At 53.1% G+C, this 21,606-nt stretch overlaps 1 protein-coding gene across 1 annotated transcript in view; it reads right to left on the bottom strand.

Moving 5' to 3' along the window:
* Positions 1-21,149, bottom strand: part of Gpr137b (G protein-coupled receptor 137B) — a 33,622-nt gene extending 12,473 nt beyond the window's left edge. Inside the window, exons 1-2 of the mRNA XM_026412971.2 lie at positions 20,736-21,149; positions 3,658-3,707 (exon numbers count right to left, since the gene is read on the bottom strand). Of these exons, the coding sequence (XP_026268756.1) occupies positions 3,658-3,707; positions 20,736-21,149 (464 nt within the window). The remainder of the gene's footprint in view (positions 1-3,657; positions 3,708-20,735) is intronic.
* Between the last annotated feature and the right edge of the window lie 457 nt (positions 21,150-21,606).

Here is a 21,606-nt window from a genome sequence, read left to right on the forward strand (position 1 = left end):
CTTGATTTCTATCAAATCCTATCCCTGAACCTCTGGAGGTTTTGCAGCCTGCTACACAGAAGTCTGCTATCAATTTGAATAAAGAGGCTGTGTTGGGAGATTAGAAAGAATTTGGAAAAAAATATGTATGATCTCACGTAAGTTAAAAAGTCAGAATGCAGAACTGGAAGTATGAGAACAGCTCTGTCCTGGGAACTGCACATGAAGACCAGGACCTGTGTCAGGCTACCCAGGGCATCGCCGTAGAGTGAGGAGGCTTACATTGAGGGGAGGGGCTCGGTAGGTGTGTTTTCTTTCTTTTCACATGTTTATACTATTTGAGCATCTCTAACCCCAAACTCTGAAACCCCAAAGGCTCTGAAATCAGAAACTTTTTTTTTTTCTCTACAGTGCCTGGGATTCACCCCAGGGGCCCACAAATGCTAGGCAAGGACTCTGCCACTGAGTCACACTCCCAGCTCTGAAATCAGAAACTTTGTGAGCACCGAACAATATCTCAAAATGTTTTTAGTTTCAGAGCATTTCAGAATTCTGACTTTGGGATTAGGGATGCTCAGCCAGTGAAGTCTATGCAAACAGTCCGAAATCCAAAAACAGCCCACCCTGGCAAAATGAGAGAAAATAAGAAAGGAAAAGAGAATCAAATGAGCCAGCATCTGGGAGGATCATTCTGTGAGACCAGGAGAGTCAGCATGGCTGGTAAGCCATGAGAGGTACGTGTGGCCACTGCTCAGGACACTCCACCCACTAGCCCCAGAGAGGCAGACATGTGCACTGCCAGCTCAGACATTGCCTCTACCAGGAAGGGGGGGGGGTGACCAAAAAAACCAATGGGTTGCAGATGTTTGAATTCCTCTCCTAATATCATAGATTTCTTAAGGGAAATGCAAAGCCAGGCTCCTTACATTTTGTACTTATTCAAAATCAGAAGAGGAGAGAAAACACTTGAAAATCCTTAAAAATCAAAGTACTCTTGAATGTTCCCATGCCCTGCTCTGCATTTTCTGAGCCAAAGAGATTAAGAGAGAGACTGGGAAAGAGGAGAACTGAATCAAGTTGGCACCAACCCCAGCAAAACTCTGAGCCATCTCATGTGTTAGGAGAGGGGGGCTTTTGGCTAAGAAATAAAGTGGTTCTTGGCTGGGTTGATATAAATTATCTTCAAAAACAGAACTGCTGCCGGAGCAGCTTGGGATGGTAAGCCTGAACCAGTTCTAGACTCATGTTTCATCTCAGATGAGTCATGACTGAATTAGGGAAGCCAGCCTGTTGAGAAGCCACAGAACAAAGCATCTCAGGGACAAATAGTGGCTTAAAACGTCTGTAGTGGCATCTAGTTTAAGAGAAATGGGAAGTTAAACAGATGATACAAAGACTGCGCCCCAATGTGAATAACTCCTAGGACCGTATTATACTTGGCAACTCAATTATAGGTCTGAGTTAACAGGCTTCTCCCACTGAACCTCTCCCTGCTGCTTCAAGAAAACCTCCACCTTCTCTGGCTCAAACATTCACAGTTAACGTCTGGATCCCACCACAGTCCCCTACTTCCCATCTCTCCCTCCATCTCTGCAAGTCCCCCTCCCAGTGAGAACAGCCCGGGGTCTGCAGCACCTGCTGCAGATACTCTGCCCCAGGACCCCAGCCCCAGTGCTCCAGCCCAAAAGCTTTTCTAGCTATTTCCTCTCTAACCAGTTTTTTCCTATTCCACTTCTGAGAGACGCCTAATTACCCAGCCTCATTTCCAGGATGGAATCAGCTCCCTGATCCAGGCAGAATATATTCTTCTCCATCAGATTTCACTCATTCCTTATTCTAGGCCTCTCAACTGATCTGTATTTGTCATCAGAAGCGGGAGGACCATCTCCTTGGACTCACAACAGGTTGAATATTCTCAGGTTTTACAAACATCTAGATTTTCAAATATCTGCATATGTATATCTTGGGGTCGGAGCCCAAGTTTAAACAAACAAACAAAAATCCATATATGCTATATACAGAGCATGAAGTTAATTTCACATAGCATTTTTAGCGTGCCTACATTTTCACTGTGACCCCTTTCTTGAGATCAAGTGTGGAATTTTCCACTTGTGGCATTATGATGCTCAAAATTCATTTTGAGGGCATTTTGCGGGGCTTGGGGTTTTCAGATTAGGGATGCTCAGCCTCTTCAGGACCAACTGTCATTTCCCAGCGAGCTCTGAAGTTCTGGTTGAGCAGTCTGGTGGAAATGAAAACTGAACTATCCAAAAAGCAGTGCAGAGAGTTCAGGAGAGGGGGAGGGAAACAAGACAAGGCAGCTCCGGCTGGCCCCAGCCACTTGTGAACTTCAGAGGAATGTTCTCAAGTCACTTCCTTGCATGTAAACTGAGAGACACTACATTAAACTCTCAACATAATTCAGATTACATACATATCCCTCCCTATCCACAGGAACTAGTCTCAGGACCCTCAAGATTACCAAAGTCCACGGCTGCTCAAGTCCTTCTATAGCAGTGGCATGGATCTGCACAGAACCTGCACTTCTGCCACACAGTTTAAGTCATCTCTGGAGGACTTTTAACACCTAATGCACTATAAACACTATGTAGACAACCGTTAGACTGTTGATCAAGGGGAAAGTCTGTATGTGTTCAGATGGAATATAATTTTTTTCTGAAAATTTTTGGATCCACTATTGATTGAATCCATGGACATGGAGCCAAGGATAGGGAGGACCAACTGTATTTAAATAAATGACTTTAGCTTATTTTTAAAGTAACAAAATAATTTTTCATCTTGATCCGGATGGTGATTCACCTTTCCAAAACCTGCTCCTGGGCCCTGCCCTCCCACAGGCCTTTTCTCCCACTGCCCCACCAGCCAACTCTGACTATTCTGTAAGCCACTGGCTCTTGGCTTTAGGGAGTCACAGATCTTTGAAAAATCTGGGGAAAGCTACTGACCCTGTCCACAGGAAATGCATGTGGTGCCACCTCTTCCCATGCAGCCTGGGATGGAGATGTGCCACACTACAGGCATGGGGCATATGCTGCCTTTTCTGATTCTGCAAAGTTTTGTGTCACTTAGGACATCTTTATAAGCACAGTGAACCCTTCTCACCTATCCTCCCTTCTCTGTGTTCTGAAGGGTCAAACCTGGATCTCTGCTGGATGTGGATGAATCCCAGCAGGAGGCTGGCAGCAAGTTACAATGACAGGGCAAGGGAAGGAGGGGTTCTGGAAAACATGGAGCCTGCCCAGCGTCAGCAGCTAGCAACGGGGGCTGCAGAGAAGAGGCACTGCCACAGGGGCACCTGACCAGGGGTGTGTGGGGTGGGAGGGGAACCTGGCCCTGCACTAGCACCCACAGGAAACCCAATTCCTTCTGCGGAGGCTCTGTGCCTCTCCAGTGGCCCTCAGGCTAGACAGTGTGCATCTACTGGGTTCCCGACTACCTCCTCCCTGCAAGGCACCAGGCTCTTGCTGAACAAGGTGCACCCACTGTGAGACCCGGAAAGTCCTAACTCAGAGGCTGACTCTCACGAGCAAGAGAGACAATCTCCCAGGCAAACGTCACCACACAGGATCACTCCAAGGGCTCGCAGAGGGGTACCAAGTGCTTCACATACCAGCGCTTTCATCTTCTGCCATGGAGGGAAATGTCCCGGGCACTTACCGGTATTTGAGTAATTCTGGAGAGTACTTAGACTTGGCTTTGAAGATCACCTGCAATGACAGGAAACAATGAGGGTAGTGTACCAACGCTGACACAATGCCGCCACCACCTGGAACCCGCCTGCCCGCACACCCAGGCCTGCACACCTTGCCTGAAATAGACGCCCACCTTCCGTGAGAACTTCTGTTATATATACCGATTTTTCAAGTCGTGCTTGTAATTTTAAATGTTTGAAGTACAGGTATTTAAAAATGGTTAGAATAATTTAAAAAGGACAACCAAAGTGAAGGTGGCACTGATCTACTACCAAGTGCTTCTCTTACTTTGACATTCTTGGTTGAGACCAACAGTCCACCCTTTTCACTAGAATTTTCACTGGCACCAAATTAGCATTGCTCAAATGTGCCCACCTACCCAGATCTCCCCATTTGCAGTGTCAGGTAACAAAACATCTTGGGAGTACAGAAGTATTGAACTGGACTGTTTTTCTCTAAGAGAAATACTGCAGTTTACACTCTCAGGAGCTTCAGAAGCCTGCCCAATGGCTGGCGTGCGGGCATGGTGGCTGGCATGTGGGCATGATGGGTGTGGCATTCCGCCTGGCAGAGCTATGGAGTAGGCAAAGGGGAGGCAGAAGCAGAAACCTACTCACTCCCACTAGGGCAGGCACAGCTGCCACTGCATTCATGGATGAACCTCACCGGGCTTTTGGGGGGCCAGGCAGAGCGACAACATGCGAGCTCCCGGGCTAGCTCTCCCTGGACCCCTGGTGGTGGGTGCACTGAGGGAGGGAAAGGGGGGAATCAAGAGTGGAGAGGTGAGGATCTCCCTCCAGAGATGCACACGGCAGCTCAGGAGACCCACTTTTCATAGGGTCTGGACCCTCCAACCAATATCTCCCCACCCCCTTGCCAGCCACCCTCCTGCTCTGTTTCTATGAGTTCATCTTTTAGAGTCTACACAGCAGTGGCACGGGCAGTACTTGTCTGGCTAGTTTCACTTAGCATGATGTCCTCCAGCTCCACATCAGCAATTCCTGGAGACCTAACTCAGCCTGGTGGCAACAGTTAACTGCACCATGTCACATACTTGAAATCTGTTAGGAGGGTAAAGCTCAAGTGTTCTCCCTGCAGAAAATAAGAGTAACCATGTTCAATGACGAGTCTCCATCAGCGTGATTGTGGGCATCATTCACTATAGATACACACGTCAACATGTCACACTGTACACCCTGAATTACATGATTTTTGTCAAATACAGCTCAATAAATGGAGGAATAAAAAGGACTCATTCCCTACTTCTAAGCAAACTGTTCCATATGGACTTTCTAAACCTGTCCTTGACCTCTGGGCCTTTTCTCTTGCAGCCCTATGCCACAATGTTCCCAGGAGCCCCACCACCCCTTAACCTGCATCACCCTCCTGGGAATCCCCTGGTGACATGCACCCGCCCTCTGCACACGGCACTCCTCTCAGGATCTGCTCAGTCCCTGCAGTATTTGTCTAAGGGACTGATGCATATCACCTGAGGCCAAAGAAAAAGTGTCCAGCAGAAGCTTGGGCTCTTGTGTGTAGGAGGCACAGGCAACCGTGGAACCACAGTGGGAACAACTGGGTACAGTTGTCCCTTGTCTAAGGAGGAAGTGGGAGCTGGTTTGCTGGACGGGTATCTGAGGGGAACCCCAGGAAACCTTTAGTGGACCTTGGGTGCCTGAGGATTCAGAGAGACTGTGGGCTGATGTGTGGGGCATCCTTAGGAAGCTTCTAGAAAACATTCTTCTGATGACTTTCTCAGCATTTCTCAGAATTTCATATACAGAGGAATTCCCTGGGGAACTTTTGAAAAACCAAGTCCCAGGCCCCCTTTTGGAGATCCCAGTCCAGAGGGCCAGGAAGAGGCCCAGGGATCTCAAGTTCACTAAGTTCTCCACGTGGTTCTGACATCGCTGGCCCAGGACTACTGGGGAGATGCTGACCCTAGAGAGAACGAGCTTCCTGACGTAATACACTGTGGAGCTGTGGATCATTAGAACATTCTGACTGGTGGTGATTCAAATGTAAAACCTTCTAAAATGGCGGGGTGGCCATCCCCCGTAAGTCAGAGCAGTAGTGTCAACATGTGAGGTGAGAAGCGGGACACGGGGAACACATTGCTGCAGCCAGCCCCCATCCATACTACGTGTCACCTTGAACTTCCAGGAATGTGCCACCAGGGAGGACTCCGGGCCAAAGAGTCGCTGAGGGGGTGGTTACAGGTGTTCCCACAGGTTTCAGTCAGGCGGCTCCCCATCTCCACCTCCCCAGCAGGTGAGTCTGCCAGCTACCTGGAGGGATGCTGTGGTTTCTGACAGAAGCCTTGTCACGATCCTAAACTCCTTTTGGAAGTAAGTAAGGGGGTTCACCCATAAATACACTGAGATCTCTGGTCATGGTACTACAGGTCAGTGTCCCTGCCTGAGTCCTGATCACCTGCCATGGGAGGGGGACAAGGCTCATGACCTTTGGTACGTCCCTGCCACCCACAGTAAGTTATAGCCTCACTTAGGAGCAAGGAACTGATTAATACTGACTCGAAAATTCTGTTACAAAATTTAACAATGATCCTTACAATTCAATGAGGGCTCCTGTTAGTACTTAGGATCTTATTTTTAATGACAGGAGAAGCAGCTACGCTATCTTTTTAAAAATTCGACCTTGTCATAAAAATATACAACTTTCTTTTCAGATTGTGTGCCCCAATTGTGGGGCTCATTGGAGTCGGGGGACTCACTCTGTCTACTCTACCCAACACCTGACACAGCTGCACTGCAACTATGTCACCCTGTGGGGTCTCCAAGGGAGTGGCAGCCTCAGCCAGGGCACAGCCTGGGAGCACTGTCCTGGGGATTCAACTCTGTACAAAGTGCCATTGGGAACGAGGGAGGAGGATGTGACAAGCCCTACCTTCAGCGGGCTTGGGGCGCTCCTGGAGAGGCAGGAGCCAGACACATAGATCATGGCAACAGAGGACCCCGGAGGCTCCAGCCTCACTTGGTCAGAGCAGAGACCGGGCTTGCAGGTCATGGGCTCAATCTGGGCTGCTACGTCGGCCCTTCTCTGCTCCTTGGCACCTGCTGCAGATGTAGCTCTTGTCACAGGAGAGACAGAGGAGGGGTCTGGGTGGATTAGGGTTCATCCATGGCTACTCTGGGGTCTCTGCTCATTCCCACTCGTTGGGCAATGCTGTGTCTCTTGCCTGGGACCTACAGAATGGCATCCCCAGCCAAGAGCTGCAAATAGGCAGAGGGGCCCATTGGCAGTGAGGCCCACCTGTCCCCCGCCTGCCACCACCTCCCCTCCCCCACTCCTTTACAGAGAAAGCATTTCCTCACTTCCCTCAGCCCTATCCCTTTCTAGATCTCAGTGAAAGACAGAGTTTCCTAGGATGGTCACCAAGAATTCCGTGCAGTCTTTGAGTCTTACAAACATTCATATGCTTTGTCCTAATAAATTCCACTTGTAAGAATTTACCCTCAGTTTCTCAAGCTATTCCAACAGAATTAGAAATTAACCACAAATGTTATTGAACATAATGTCACGTGACCAATTTTAGAAATCAGTAGGAAAACACTTGTTTCCCTCCAGGAATTCTCAGAACCTTTTAAAAGCTAGTATATTGTCAGTCTCCAAGAGGAATGCACGGGACAAGCAGGTAGGTGGCCCCAGGAGGTGGCAGCCTGAAGCCAGGCCAGGAGTGTGGGGGTCCCTAGGTAAGAGATGCTGAGGACTCAGCAGAAAACTAACATCACTACAGAAGGAGAGGGGGGTCAGGGTTGGGGACCAGAGCAAATGGCCAGCACTATGACTGACAGAGAAGGTGAACACAGGTGTGTGTTTAAAAGCAAACCAGAGACATGGTAGATCAGAGGCTGCCTAGGCCCAGGGGTCGGGGAGTTGGGGAGTGACTACTATTGGGTACAGGATTCTTTTGGGGATGATGAAAAAATTTCTAAAATTGATTGTGGTGGTAGCTGCAATCTCCATAAATACAGTCTCAGTAGGACTTCTATCTCAATGAAGCTGCTAAAAATAAAAGGCCTAGAGAGGAAGTCCAGCAGGCCCCCTCAGTCGCAGTGGCCTCTCTGCTGGGTGGGGACGATCTGCAGGAGGTGAGGCAGGATAATAGTCCACCCACTCTGGGGAGCGAAGGAGGGCCCTGGGGAAGTTCACGGCCACTGAAGCAGAGGAGGAAGTGGGAGCGGTGAGTCAACTCCAGACATAGCTACTCCTCAAACGTGTGCTGTGACAGGCAAGACGTCACTCAGGGGTGCAGGGCCCTCGTTCCTAAGCCTGGGTGACCCAAGTGGGACCCAAGGAGGGTGAATCAGGCAGAGGCAGGGCCCATCGAGGGCTCCCTGGAGAGGGTGGAGAGTACTGGGGGGCGAGGTCACGCTGCAGGTTCCCAGTGGCTTAATGGAGACTTGATAGGAATGGCCAGTGAGTGCGGAGGGTCCTGCCTTCCCTCCAGTCCCAGGAAGTCTGCACAGTTCTGAACATACCAGGCTTCTCAGGGGTTGCCTATGGCAGCGACAGGGACAGAGGAGGGGCGGAAGCAGAGCTGGAGGACAAGGTGAGCTGCAGCTCTCACGGGTGCCCTGCAGACACAGCATTTCGCCTGCCCTTAGCAAGCTCCCTGTGCTTTTAGCATCACGGTCTCTGCTTCTTAAAGTCCCACCTAGAACCCCGGCGGGACTCAGCAGGCCTGTGGCGGTAGCCTGACCTGGCTTCTCTGGTGGCTGCTGGAAGAGGGAGCATGGGAACCCCTGTGGTTACAAGCTGGCCTCCTCATCCCCACTGTGGTGGCCCTGGGCCCCAGCAGTAGCCCCACGCCCTTTACCAGGCCCTTGCAGAGGTCAAGGGCACCCAGGGCACCGCTGCTAATATGTCTGCTCCTGCGGAAGCAGAAAGGCCTGCAGCCATTGAGCCCTCCTCCTGACCCATACATCATGGCCTGCTCCTTGCCGACCCGCCGACCGACACCCCCTCCGAACTCCTGCCGCCATGTTTCCCATGACTACAAATGTCATTTGCCATCTCACAATCATTCTAATGTTGCATTGTCTGCTGCTGGCAGATCTGTCCCACGTTATTCTTTGTGGGTATGACAGTGTCCCTTGTGCATCCAGTGAAACCCAACCCAAGAGCCCTCTGCTGTCCCCAGAGGCGGTGCAACTAAATGAAGCACTGTGCTGCCAGGCTTGCCAGTGGCCCTCAGTGTGGCCACTCTGCTTTGTAAACCCCAATGCGACCTCCTTGGAGGCACCTCTTCTGCGACCGACCCACCTCCTGAAATGCTCCCCGCAGAAAAGGACAGACACAGGGCACTGTGAATCCCTCACCCTCCGAAAGCTTCACACCCTGACCCGGGGGCTTGTGGTCCTGCCAGCAGGCTGAGGCCCCCAGAGAGATGCTCCAGTAATGAGGGGGATCTGAAACTGCATGCGCCAAGTAAGCTCAAGGCCAAAGAAAGTTTCTCTCTCAATTTTAAAATGTATAAATGCAAACTCCTTTGAAAATGTCACATATCGATGACTTGTTTTTCTTGGTACTAGAATGGAACCCAGGACCTGGCACATCCTACACAAGTGCTCTACCCTGAGATTTGCTCCAGCCCCGTAAACATTTTATTATAATATTTCATGTATACAAAAAAAAAAATCATTGCTGACCCTGGTGTGTCCACCACTCAGCTTCACCAACCTTGAGGCTCTGCACACTTGTACCTGCTGCTTTGTTGTTAAAAACAGAAATGGCACAGGCACCCTGGCCAAGCCCCACTGGGCTCTGTGCTCTCCCGGGTCATCACAGTAGTCACCTAGCTTTGGTGGCTTTACACCCAGCAGCCTTATCTGTTACTAGGTGTGTCACTCAAATGACCTTCAGGACGTCCTGCATGGCTCTACCCTGCTCACAGAGGTACCAGGAGACCCACAATCCCCCCTGGATTGCAACTGGAACGTGTCTCTGTTGAAACACAGGACTCTGGCTCACGCATCTTCATCAGGCCACAATGTTGGCCACGGTCTCAACTGGCCACTGCTGCGTATCAACCTCCAGCAGAGCTGCCTTGCGTGGGCTCAAATCCTGGCTCAACCAGCTGAGTGGGCGTGGGATAGTCACCACACCTTTCTGTGCCTCAAGTACCTACCTCATCTGTACAGGAGACGAATAACAGCACCCACTTCATGGGCTTTGGAGACACTGAGGTGAATTAACCACGTAGAGCACTTAGACAAACACCCGCCCCTGACAATTCCTCTGTTTGTTGTCCCTATGCTGTGGCTGCTAGGACTGTCTGTCCTCACATGGTCCCAAACCATGTTCTCAATGCGCAACTACGGGTCTGAGATCACTGGAGCTTTCTTGACCATAAAAGGAACCCTAACGCTCGGAAAGGTGAGGAACAGACACACTCAGCACCTGCTCTTGGTGACTCTGTGCTGCCCACTTCCTAATACACTGGGGAAATTAGGCAAGCTCTGAGGCCACAGTCTCCCGGGAGCCAGTCACGAGTCAGCTGCCCCAGGCTGTTCCCACATGCAGGGAGGGCCTCGTTCAGCAGAGCAGGGGGCAGAACAGCCAGGGTCCCTCAGATCCAGATGGAGGACTCTCCCCTTCTGCAGGCTTCCCTGAAGACCAGGAGGTGGCTCTCCAAGAAGAGAGGGCAAGGCTGCTGTCAGTTGTTTTTCTTTCCTTCCAAAGGTCCGACGCAGGCTGTGGGTCTGGGGGCTGAGGACGGGACAAGCATGCTACCCACGCATACTCCTGTGTCCGCAGCACCAGTGTGACCGGCCCCCGAGGCTTCGCTGGGCACACAGCCCCACAGGGGAAGCTGGCCGGGGTTTACAGGGCAGCTGGGGCTGGGAGGTAAGGACACCCATGTTCCCTACCCTGTACCCACCCTGGGGACACCTAGAGGATTCTCAAGGGAGACTCCAGGGCAAAAACTAATCTTTCTGCTCACATTAAAGCAACTGAACAAGAAGAGAGGTAACTAATGAAATCCTCTGGAGACCAGAAACAGCGGATAGGGAGGAATGATAGGGAGGAATCAACCAAGAGAGATTCATAAGCTAACCAATTTAGACCACCTGGGGCCTGGCGATCACCTTAAACCACCCCCCAGTGAAGTCAACAGCAATTGGCCCCCAGCCGGCTGCTAGAGTTCCAGGAAGCTATTGCAAAGGAAGAAAAAAATTAAGGGATTGTGTGGTATGTCCCCTTTGTTTTCTTCTCTGAATGCAGCTAGTGATGGGAAATGCTGGTCACCAGCAAACTTGCAACTGCCCTGTGCAGGTCCTCGCCATGCCGGCCTTGGAGGTGGGGTCTTGCTCTGGGCATGCTGTAACTAGTGGCTGTGTGGCAGGCACCGTGGCTTGACCTCCCAACACCCCTTCTCTCCTTCCTACCATTGCAGCAGAGCCCCCCCCCCCCATTCAGGGCCACAGGTCATATGGCTGAGTGCATCCTTCCCAGGACGCCCCTTTCTGCACAGTGAGACTCAGCAGAAGTCTGCGAAGGATTTCTGGGGACACTGCACCTTCCAGAAAATATGGTTTCTGCCCTTCCCCTTCCCTGGCTCCCCGTCTGGAATGTGGGTGACCATGGGGATGGGACAATCCTCTATCCAGTGAGCTAAGAAACGAAGAAGACCCCACTGTGAGGGAAGGGGCACTGCCCAGCCTGGACTCTGGTTCTCACTGGGTGAAGAAATAATGCCCTTTAGTCCACCGAGTCTGGGTGGGCCCAGGTACACATGGCCAAATACAAACCCACTGGCCCCAGCCTCTCCCACAGGCTGGCCCTCACACAGCCTCCCCCTGTGCACAGACACGAGGAAGGGCCTTCGATTCCTCTAGCATCACTTCAACTGGAATCAGTGTTAGTGTGTACAAAGGGCATTTGTGTCAAACCATTTTCCTCCTCTTAACTTTCTCAAAGAGAGTTCTGAAGATCAACCAACCCAGAGACACCTTTGGTTCTTGAAGCCACAGAACCCCATTAAAAGACAAGGAGCATGCTGGGGCAGCCCCGGTATGCCCTGTCTGTGGGGCCAGCCAGGCCTAGGCCCTGGTCCTCATGGGTCAGTTCCCCACTCTGAGCCCAAGGGGCGGCCTGCTCACTGTCAGCCCTGTGCTGACTCAGAACCCAGAACCCCACATGGGGCAAGCTTCCTCCATCTGCACTCGGTAAACCCCATAGCGCCCCGGGGTATTCTCAGCCTTCTCTGATCCCATGAGAGCTCCAGGGTGCTGTTCCACTGACCTGTCACATACCACTCTTATGCGTCTGTGCGTGCGTGCAACTGTGTGTGTGCACATGTGCCCCAGGAGACAGGAGGTCAGCCTCACAACTGGACACTCCACTCTTGATACTCAGAAAACATTCCAATAAATGCTTAGGGACAGCCAAGGGCCTTCACCTTCACAGACAGAGGCCATCTCCACTTGAAGCCTCCCTTCCTAAAGGACTCTCCTCTCTCCAGTTCCTCAGCCCAGCTCCCCACCTCACAGAGCCTTGAACCCATCCAACAGGGCTGGCAGGGCACTTGGTCCCCATGCTGGTAAGTCACCCACAGGCAGGCAGCCCACAGAGGACAGGGGCTCAGGCTCTTGGGAAGTGTGACTCTCCACATGAACCTAAACACACCAAACACTGGCCCTCAGTGTCCCTGCTTTTCTGTGTCATCTTGTCCACTGAGAGCCAGGCCCCAGGGACGAGCCTGGTCAAGTCCATGAACATTCTCTGAGGCCCGAAGTGAACTTCTGACCTCTCTGGGCTTGTGTCTGGGTCTCTCTCTGTGAGACAGGGTGAGTACAAATATTCCTTACAGTGCCTTGCAGAGGGCGCCTGTGTCCGCTGCCTGGGGACCCCACAGGTTTCCCTGCAGCCTGGCTTCCAAGGTGGCAGTGCCATGTAGGCTCTACCCATCCAGCAGAGGAGCCCCCTGACCCTGGAGGGCACGTTACGCAAAGTCAACAGTGAAAATGCCCAACCTACCCCCAGCCCACAGAACCACCTGCTTCAGAATGGAAGGTTTTCCCAGAGAGGCTTTCCCTTGCTGGACACACTGCGGTGTTAGATGATGCTTCTGTGTCCTTCCACTGGGAGGAGGGCCACAGGAACCCCTGGGGGGAGAAGCCGCATGGTGCAGTGGAGCGTGACTCTCACCTGGGACCAGACCTAGGGCTGCTCCCAGTGCTGCCCCCAACTCACTATGGGACCCTGGGCAGGGCTGTAAGGGACAATGGTCAGGAGGGTGAAGGACAAGCCCACCCTCAATCAGGAACAAGGAAAGAACTGAGGATGGCTGACCCTAAGCAGGACAATGCACTCTGTGACAGATTGTCACAGAAGAGGGACCTCCTATGCCGTGCTTGACCCCAGAAGAGAAGCAGAAATCATCTGCACCACTCTTCACCCTCAGGGTGGTCTGAACCCCAGAAGCTGCCCTGAACACACACGGGCAGGGCCCAGGCTCCAACCTACCTATAGCAGGTGCAGGAAGAACAGCCTTATGGCTTCCCATACACAACCGGAGACCAGCAGGGAGCTGACCTGTCACCCAGCTCTGTCAGAAGATGCCCCAATTCAGCAGCATCCAATAAATGGCTGCTGGGAGCAGGGCCAGGGTAATGGGGTAGACTCCCAAAGACCCAAGCTATAGGCAGCAGCTCTGACCGAGCCCTGTTCCCCAGCACAGAGCTAGCCTCTCTTGGTGGATATCTGGGTTTTGGAAATATTTTTATTTCATTTTCCTGAAGTGAGATTTTTTTTTTTAATCATAACAAAATTTACTGCACATGGATCTGACTTATACTTAAATAACATCAAAGCCACTGATGTTGTTCTGAGTGAGTGTCCTCAGGGAGAATGGTGAAGGTGAAGGAATGCATACAGCTCCCAACACCCCACACCCCACATCTGGAGTCACCCCCAAAGGGGCCATAGCTGAGTGACATCAGCCGCTGCACAAGGGAGAAACTATCTACACAAAGTCTGTCCTCCCCTCTCAGAGCCAAGTTCCACGGAGGCAGGAACCACTTTCAAGCTTGACTCTGTGCACAGCGTGGCCGACACGATACCCAGGGGCAGCCATGGAACAAAAGGCCTTAAAAAGGAAGGATGTGTCACGCGCTACCACGGGATGAACCTCAAAACCATGTGCTAAGCGAAGAAGTCAGGCACAAAAGGACCTGTATGATCTTGTGAACTCTCCAGAACAGGTCAAACCAGGGCAGAGGGCAGACTGGTGACTGCCAGAGGCGGCGGGGAGGAAGGGAGGGAGTGACCGCTTCATGGGTGCCCAGGCTGGACGTCATGGGTCCCCCAAGTTCATATGTCAGAAGCTTGGTCCCCGGTGGGGTGGTACTGAGAGGTGGTGAATGATACTCCCTCAACCCAGGGAGGAGCCAGAACCTGCTTCTGACTTGTCTGAATGACTTGCCCAGAAAAATTACAGAGTAAGGCGGGAGGGATCTTGGAAAAACACACAGGTTTGTGGTAACCTGGGGCCAGGAAACTACAGCCCCCGGCTAATTCCAGCTTCAAAGTGTGAGCTAAGAATAGCCTTTAAAGGTTATTTTAAAAAGAGAGAAAAAAGCACATGCACAGACCACATGTGGCTCCCAGGCCTAGAGCTGGCGGAGCTCAGGGAACCAACTCCCTGGTGGAGGGAAACCTCTCAGGCTCCATCTGTCCTTGCAGGTTACGATGCTAAACTCCAGCAGCAAGACAAATTAAAAAAGACACTGAGGGAGCCTTTGCGGGCCTCTGTTAAGGCCTGTGTCCAGGTACTGCTCGAATTGTTTGCCATGACTATTCCCGTCCTGAAAGAATCGGCCACAGGCAGGTCAGGACCAACGGGCATTCAGCCAGAAAAAGGCTTCCTTCTCCCACGGAAACACAAGGTCACCAGGGCCGGATGGTGAAAGCAGCTCTTGGGACGCCATGGTTGGGCTATTCCCAAACCCCACGACCCTCGCAGTGATGGTCTTCTCTGGTCAGTCCTCCCTTACTGCCCCACCCCTGCCCTCAATTCCCTATCACACAGAGCTGAGCAGCTGCTGGGAGAGACAGCCTAGTGACAGCGTCTGCTGTCAGACATGACAGGAGCCAGACTCCTGAACTCACCTGGACAATGGTGCTGACGACAGGGGTCTGTCCCTGCCGCTGCTTGTCTGACGGTGGCAAGCTAGGGGAGGGAAAAAACAGCAGACTCTGCAACACCTAAGATGAGGGGAACCACTGCAGGGAGCTCCAGGTGACAGAGGCCCAGCCTCCACTGGAGCGGAGGCCAAGAGGGCCGGACTGCTGATGCGCTGCAAATGTTCCTGGTATGAAAGAAATGAGCCCCCCTCAGCTGTCAGGGGATTGCCCTGAGGCACCCAAGCAGAGCAACCAACAGAGAATAATGAGCTGGTGAAGAGGAGAGGCCTGGAGACCAGGGCGGCAGTCACAAAGCTCCTTCACAGAGGGGGAGTGCAGGGTGAGGAGACGAACACAGCCTGCACATGCGTACACACACACACACACACACACACACAGGTATGTACAGGCACACAGACACACACAGGTATTCATACAGACCTGCAGAGTTGGCAGAACCCTTCCTACCACTAACCACACACACTCAGACGCCCAGGTACACACCCAGGAGCACACAGTGACCACAGGCAGCCAGTGCTAGGCCAGAGCCTGGGTATGGTGCTAGAGGCCAGGTGAAGCATAGTCTCTGCCCTGGGTCAGTATGTGGTCCCAACTCTGCAATGAGACCCCTGGGGGCCTGCAAGCCCTGTTGCTTCCCAAGCATCATACTTCTTCATGATCACCCAGAGGCCGCGAGGCCTTCCTCTTCCCGGGGCCCAGCACAGGGCTTGGCACATGACAGGTACTTGACCAGACTGACTGCCAGGGGCCACAGCAAAAGCCTCTTATTCCTAAAGTCACTGCGTCCCTTTCTGGGAGTGGGGGTGGAGGCACAGTCCCTGGTTAAATGCGAGTTGCCTCCTCGTTCCCATCAACAGGGTGAGCAGCATGCTGTGTGAAGGCACAGGGGATGCCGAAGTGGCAGCCAGGATTGCCAGCTCATCATACCCTCCCCAAGGGTGTGCCAAGAGCTACCACCACTCAGCAAACAGGACAGCAGCGACTTGGAGGTGAAAGTCATTCTGCCAGTGTGGTGTGCTGGTGCAGACCAGGGCGTCCAAGCAAGAGCCTGGCTCAGGAGTGTTGGGACAAGGTCAGCTGAGTTCTGTACTGCAGGAGAAGGAAAGCAAAGAGCTCCAATCCACACAGCGTCTCCTCGAGCCTCTCCAACCCGCAGGACAAACACTGTGGTTCCAGCTGCCCTGGTACAGTAGCAGCCTCGGAAATCCGTACAGACCTGAACCCAGCACAGGTTCCCCACCTCTCCAGTTACAGAGCTACCTCCTGATTCACAAGCCCTTGCTGGCCCATGCCCATGCTGAGCTCCTAGCAGCCTCCACGAAACTAAGACTCCTACCGTGAGCCTCCAGTTCCCTATGAGCTCGGTGCCCCAGGGGTTCCTGGTACCAGCCCACAGGAGCACACAACTAACAAAGCATCCCTGCTCCAGCCAAGTGGAATCCTGTGAAGGTCCCAGCAGAGACCAGGACACCCAGACCCCAACAGATTGGTCCTGAGGCACGAGGAGCATGTCTCTTATCATAGCACCTCTCTGCCACTGAGAGGGTCACCTCTCCATTTCCTGCCTCCAACCACTGCACAGCAAATGGCAGGAATTTGTCCTAGGACAGGACTGAGAGAGGCTGGGCCCGTTCCATCTGACCGAACGCAGGGAAGCAGAGGTGTTGCGAAGCCTGCTGCCACTCCGCCACCCTCCGCACCCGCTCTGCAGGCATACCTCCCCTGCCCAGCAGCTGCCCCCTTTGCTTCCAAGTGTCTCCCTAAGATCTGGTCGGAGAGGCCATGAAGCCTCCTGAGCACAGACCCCACACACCTTGGTTTTGAGGATCCTGTCCCACTCTGATGCCCCTGTGGAAAAGGGGATCCGAGTCCTGGCACAGCACGAGGCCTCAGGCACACCTGGTCCTGCAACCTCCCGGGGGGGGGGGGGGGGGGGGGCTGCGTCAGGCTCAGTTGAGCCCAGAGTTGGCACCAGGGCCTGCTGCTGGATACAACAGGTCCTTAATGCTCCATGTCCCAAAAGAGCTCAGAATCTTTGAGCCACATACCCCTGCTGCACACTGAGGGCCTGCAGACAGTCCGCAGACCAGTCCTGCCGCTGGCTGCCTCCTCAACACCCAGGCTTATTAGGAGGTGGAGTAGAGACAGGAAAGGGTGCTCAGCAGTCTGTTGGCAGAGAGCACCTCATCCCGGGTCATCAAGGGAGCCTGGACAAGCACCTACCAAGCTGGAACCTGCAGGCCTAGCAGGGTAGGCATCAGAGCAAAGGGGTGAGGGAGGGAGGCCTGGCAGAGCCTGGGCCCCACAGGTCTGTGGGCACCAGGACCTGGTGGTGCCTGCTTCCACCTGGGATTTCAGCAGGTAAGAGGGTTCCTAGGAGGGAGGGAGAGGGAGCAAGAGGGGTGGGCCCAGGAGAAGACGCTGGTGACTACCCGTCACCTGTGCAGCTGAGTGGTAGAGAGGCTGCAGTAGCCCCATGGCTTCACGAGAAAAGAAAGGTTGAAAAGGGGGCCCAAAGTCACATGGCTGCCCGCCCTCCTGGAAAAGGGATTGGACAGAAGGGAGACAGCAGAGGGGTCAGGGTGAAGTTGAAGCCCACCATGGAGACACGGCAGGGGCAAGCTGGGGCGCAGTCTGTCCAGGGGTGGACAGGCTAAGCCGCAAGAAAACTACCACAGAAGATGCAGGGACTGTCCCCTCCGGTTAACAGCACCAGATACTCCCTGCTCTCCAAGCCCCAGAGCTGAGGCCAGGCCTGCCCTGGACTGGGGTGGAGAGGAGATTTAAGTTGGACATGAAGATTTAATAACCTACAGGTGTGCCTAAGAGGTCACGAGGGCTGAAGAGGAGGTTTAACCAGGGAGAGTTTAAAAACAGGAATTTTGGGGGAAAAAGTAAAGTGGGCCTGCTCAGTGATCGGGCTACCGTACGCAGTGGACTATAGGCAGGTGGGGCGGGTGCTGAAAGCTGGGCAGTGCATGAACGAGGCACAGAGGCGTCGCGGGGATGCAGGGTGTGGGAGAAGACGACTCCACGCCCATCCACCTCACAGCAGGCTGCAGGGCACTGGAGATAAGTGGTCTCATCTCTGAGTCTCAGGGGAGGGTAACAGTGCCCTCAGTGGAGAGGTTAAGTAAGATGAGAAAGTGTCCTGGCAAAAGGTTCCTCCACCCCCTTGGACCCTGCTCCCGCTTCATTTCCAATTCCAAACCTCCGCCACACTGCTCCCTTCCCAGCCCATCTCCTGCCTCAGAACCCACCACTCTGAAGACTCAGGACCTGCTGGAGTTCCCCTGGGCTTCAAATTCCACTCCTGCCATCCCTTGAATCATGACTTAACTGCCACATGTATACTTTGTATTAGCCCAACTGCCTCGGAACCACCACTTAACTGTGCCAAATGTATAGCCTCTATCAATCCAAATGCGACTGAATCCCTACTTATTTGTGCTGAATATATATTGTATCTCCCTAAATCTTAAGGTCCTGGAGAACAGGTGTTTGCATTTAGTCTGGGTATGTTTTCCATCCTAAGAGATTTAAAAATCCATCATAAAGACAGGCCTTACTTGTCAATTTCACAGATGTGGGTGTAAATCCTGGCTGAGTCATTTAACTCGTCTGTAAAATGGACAATGCGGGGCTTGTTCAGAGGGCTGTTGTGAAGCATGAAGACAATCTGCTTAGAACAGCGCCATGCACGCCATTCCCATCCCAAAGCAGATTTACTTGGTCTGAGATGGAGCTCCTGAGCAGTAATTCTTAAAGCTCCCCATTTAGGTACTGCCACTGGCTAAGAATGCTGTATAGGGCAGTAAGTGTGTGGGGACAGCAGGAAAGCACAGGCAATGTTGGGCTGGCGTCACAAGGCCAGCCTCTTAATGCCACTCTCCACCCCAGAAGTTCCATTCTTTTCTGGAAGCCAGGAATGGTTCTGCCTGCCAGGGTCCGAGATTCGGCCCTAAGTGCCACCTACTCTTGCCAGCCTCCCTGGACCCTCAGGAAAACGCCCTTTGCTATGACATCTGCCTGTCTGGGAAACATAAAGAAGACAAGGGCCATGCCTTTGGGCCTCCTGGCCAGAGTGGCTCTGTCTGCCTGGTCATTTTTTCCTTTGCTCAGCATTTACTCACCAACCAGCAGACAGTGCAGAAAAAGTGCCGCCCAGGCCCGGATCCGGCTCTAAGTTCAGGATTTGCATATGATTACCACAGACCCATGGCAGTTCCTCACGTTTTCCTCCTTCCCAAAAGGGTCAGGAGTGGAGATCTCAATGTGTGATACTGTTATCGGTTCTTGAGGGAACACCAACTTATCTTTTGCATCTTCCTGGCACTACCCAATTTTGATCCAATTACAAAGGCCAGTGTCTGCAATGTAGCCAACTGCCTGAATCGATTTGCAAGTTTAAAAGTAGTATTTTGGGAGCTAGGGGGTGGTTCAGTGGAGGATACTTATCTAGCATGTGTAAGGCACTGAGTTCGATTCTCAGCACCACATATCACTGACAACCAAAGAATATTATATATATATTAAAAAGGAGTATTTGGACAGACAATACCATTACTACCTGGACTGGAAAATATGCTGATACACCAGACACATAAGAACGCTCTCAGGGGCTGGGGCTGTAGCTCAGTGGCAGAGCACTTGCCTAGAATGGATGAGGCACTGGGTTCGATCCCTAGCACATCATAAAAATAAACAAATAAAATAAAGGCATTATGTCCATCTACAACTACAAAAAAATAAAAATAAAAAAGGCTCTCAGCTAGATCCACTGAATGTAACGTCTACTAAATGTCACATCTGCCATTTTAAGCCAAAATATTTCCTCCAACATTTCAGCTGGTGCCTCCCACTACACCAGAGCAATTATTTTTCTTTCTTTTTAAATTCAGTGTCATTTTATTTTGAGGAAGAGATGCTGTTAAAAGGCATGGGATGCCTGCAAGCTGCCCAGGAGACAGCTCTTAAATTACCCTCGCCAGATGACACAATTGGAGCCTCTCCCTTGGGCAGAGTCCTGGTGAAAATGGACATTTTCATACTTGGAACAGCTAATGGGAATAGAGATAATGAGGATGGTGGTGGCACTGTTAAACCCTCGTGCAAGCTCGGCATTGTACTTGCAAAGTGTTTACATTAATTACCATACTTTCATTAAACCAACAGGTAAACCAGCAGCCAAATGAGTTCACATGCAACCTATTAGCTTTTTAACAATATGCCTCATAAAATGAATCCTGCTCCTGTAACAGAGCTCCGGTTAACTTTTATGGCTTTTTTCTTGGGGCCTTTCAAATGAGCTCAGACAGCAAGCCTGACCTCCTGCCGCAGCTGGGGAGCTGGGTGTGACCCCAGACTGCTGTTAGGCAATCCTGTGGAATGAGTTAGTAAGTCGCACTTCAGTAGGGCTCCTAATCCTGAGGTTCAAAACAAACACCTCATCAAAACCAAACCTGGTCCACCCAGCCATTACTTAAAAAAGGTAGTGTCCAGCCTCAAAGTGGGGCCAATATGCAGATAACCTTCTCAGGCCGGGCTTCAGTGCCTTAGGCTTAGGCAGATGGCTGGAGGGGCTGTAGAGTTCGAGCTTCCTCGGGGGCACCCTCCATCGGTACCAAATCTGATGCACGCAGAAGATGCAGCTTGGCACGGAGCGCAGAGGCGCCCAGGTGCCCACGAAGTGGTGCAGAGCCAAGGGGGCGAGGGACCCGCGGCCCCAGCCCTGTCTTCCGTCTCCTTGCGGAATTACTCAGGAGAAGGAGGCAAGACAGACTCAGAGACCCCAGAACCGGAGCCTTCCTCCATCCAGGCAGCTCCACCAGGTGAGAGCCGGGCGGCGCGGGGCCGCGTCCCGCGACTCACCTGCGTGAAGTAGAGGTTCATCAGCGTGAGGGTGAAGAACTGCAGGCACACGGGGAAGCAGTAGAGCAGCCAGAAGACGAAGGGGCTCAGCGAGTTGGCCGCCACGAAGTCTCTGAAGTAGAAGGAGAACAGGACCGTCCGCAGCGAGGCCCAGAAGAGGCAGAGGAAGAGGAAGACGCTCTGGTAGCTGAGCCGCTTGTGACGGTAGCGCAGTACCAGCCAGAGCTGCACGTAGATGAACACGAAGAGCAACGCGTAGAACACGGTGTAGACCACCGTGAGGCCGAGCTTTACATAGGGGGGCACGGCCGGGGTCAGCGTGGGCGGCAACGAGCCGTTGCGCGCGGGGTCCCAGGGCGGCGCCTCCATCGGGCCGGGGGCGCTGCGGCGCGGCGGGGGGCGCTCGGGCCTCATCGGGGCTCGCCGCCGCCCCCACGGGGGTCTCGGAGCATCGCGCTGAGCCGCAGCCCCGAGGCCGGAGGAAAGAAAACAAGCCGCACTTCCTCCCGCCGCACCACATGATTCCCTGGGCGGCCTTTGTCTGCGATTGGCAGCGCCGCGCCCCCAGGCCCGCGCGCCCGCGCACGGCTCCGCGGCCCGGCCCGCCCTCCGCTCCGCACTGCGCGCCCGCGCCTCCGGGGCGCCGCTGGCCCGGCCCGCCGCCCACCCGCAGGTCCCCACCCGCCGCCCACCTGCGCCCGGGCCGCCGCCCACCTGCGCCGCAGGTCCGCCGGTCGCCCCGCCCAGCCGAGGGTGGGTCCGAACTCCAGTCCGCGCTCTCGGCGGATGACAACCTGTTTGCACTTCTATTTTCGTTTAAAAGCAGACACAAAACTAGGGCTCTGCGGCCGCGCACCGACAGCGTCTGGGT

The sequence above is a fragment of the Urocitellus parryii genome, chromosome 9, assembly GCF_045843805.1.
Source record: "Urocitellus parryii isolate mUroPar1 chromosome 9, mUroPar1.hap1, whole genome shotgun sequence".
Classification (NCBI taxonomy): domain Eukaryota; kingdom Metazoa; phylum Chordata; class Mammalia; order Rodentia; family Sciuridae; genus Urocitellus; species Urocitellus parryii.